The 1,845-nt window shown below is 34.6% G+C and overlaps 1 protein-coding gene across 1 annotated transcript; it reads right to left on the bottom strand.

Moving 5' to 3' along the window:
• Positions 1-571: 571 nt before the first annotated feature.
• Positions 572-703, bottom strand: LOC134370881 (thymosin beta-4-like). The gene has a single exon (XM_063087807.1). It carries the CDS (start codon positions 689-691, stop codon positions 572-574), a length of 120 nt encoding a protein of 39 aa, XP_062943877.1. The 5' UTR covers positions 692-703.
• Positions 704-1,845: the final 1,142 nt, after the last annotated feature.

Here is a 1,845-nt window from a genome sequence, read left to right on the forward strand (position 1 = left end):
TATGATTATAATATCACCAGAGTATGGGGAGTGAATGGAACTACATTAGAGCAAATTTTCTCCATCTTACTGAAATTAAGTTACTATTAATCTGAAGTACATTCTGATAAAATGTATATTGTAAATGTAAGCCCTGGAGAAACTGTTAAGAAAATGACTCAATATATATATATTTTTTTCACCTTTTAAAACTTTTTATTTGCATATTTAAAAATTGTGCATTCCAATAATTAAAATAATTTGAACAAAAAAATGGCACTCATTAAACTGCATTTTACAGCCTACAGGACACCTTGGACCAGATTGGTTTTAACTCTAGACTTAACTGTCATCCCATCCAGCTCTTCTTCACCAGCATGCAAGTTCTTTTCCTTCCCTGCCAGCCAGACAGGCAGATGGGAGAGGCAGGAGCAGACTTCGTTGTCAGTAATTCTTTGATGTGAAAAAGGGGCAGCACAGTCATTTAAACTTGATCCAGCCTCCTTGCATCTTACAAAGTTAAACAGCTAATAGAAGTAAAATAAGAAGGCAATGCTTGTGGAATGTACAGTGCATATTGGCGGGGCGTGCTTCATTGTGATTCGCCTGCTTGCTTCTTCTGTTCGATCATTTCTTTGGAAGGCAGTAGATTTTTCCCTTGCATTTCTGTCTTCTTCAGTTTTGACTTATTGAATTTCTGGATCTCAGCCATATCAGGTCCATCAGACAAGGTTGCTGAGAAAGTGGAGCAAGGTGCGTGAGAGAGCAGAAATAGGTCTGCATGGTGGCCACTGCTGAGTCTCAAAATATAGTTGAAAAATTAAGAAAAAAATTAAAATGGTACACTAGAACATAACCACATAATACAAAAGAAGGCAATAAAGGAGGAGTAGAAGAACATAAAGACATAAGACGTATTGAAAACAAATAGAAAAATGGAGGACGTAAATCCAACTATATCAATAGCAGCATTAAATGTGAATGAGTTAAACACTCCAAAGAAAAGGCAGAGATTGTCAGATTAGATATTTTATTTTTTTAATTTTTATTTATTTTTTTTCTACACAAAATTTTTTATTGGTTATTAATATTCATGGGTACAAAGATGACCATCACCACTAGTGCCCAAAATGTGATGGCCAGATCAATACTGGCAGCATTCCCATTACCACAAATTGTGATTGTACCCTGTGTCCCCCACCCAATTAATGATATTACAAGGGACACACTTCAGATTCAGAAAAAATATATAGTTTAGAAGCAAAGGAATATAAAAAGATATACAAAGCAAACAGCAGGCATAAATGAACTGGAGTGGCTATACTAATAGTCTTTAAGACAAAAACTGTTACTACAGACAAAGAAGAACATCTTACAAAAGGGCCCATTCATTCATTGGTAAGATATAAAAGTAAACATTAATATTTGCCAGACAATGGAGATCCAAAATACATGAGCAAAAGCTGACAGAATTGAAGGGAGAAACAGACAACTCAGCAATGACAGTTGGAGATTTCAATACCTCACTTTTGATAATGGGTAGAATAACTACAGAAAATCAGTAAGGATATAAAAGACTTAAACAATGCTATAAGCCAACTAGACTTAAATGATATCTGTAAAACATTCCACCCACAACAGCAGAATACAAATTCTTCTCAAGTGCACATGGCACATTTTCCAGAATAGATAATATGCTAGGCCATAAAAACAAGCCTCAGTTTAAGAGGATTAAAATAATACAAAGAATGTTCTCTGACTGTAATGGAATTAAATAACAGATCAACAACACACACAAAAATGGGAAATCTGCAAATATGTGGAAATTAAACAACACATGCCTAAATAACCCATGGATCAAAAAGA

Source organism: Cynocephalus volans, chromosome 2 (genome assembly GCF_027409185.1).
Source record: "Cynocephalus volans isolate mCynVol1 chromosome 2, mCynVol1.pri, whole genome shotgun sequence".
In the NCBI taxonomy this organism is placed as follows: Eukaryota; Metazoa; Chordata; class Mammalia; order Dermoptera; family Cynocephalidae; genus Cynocephalus; species Cynocephalus volans.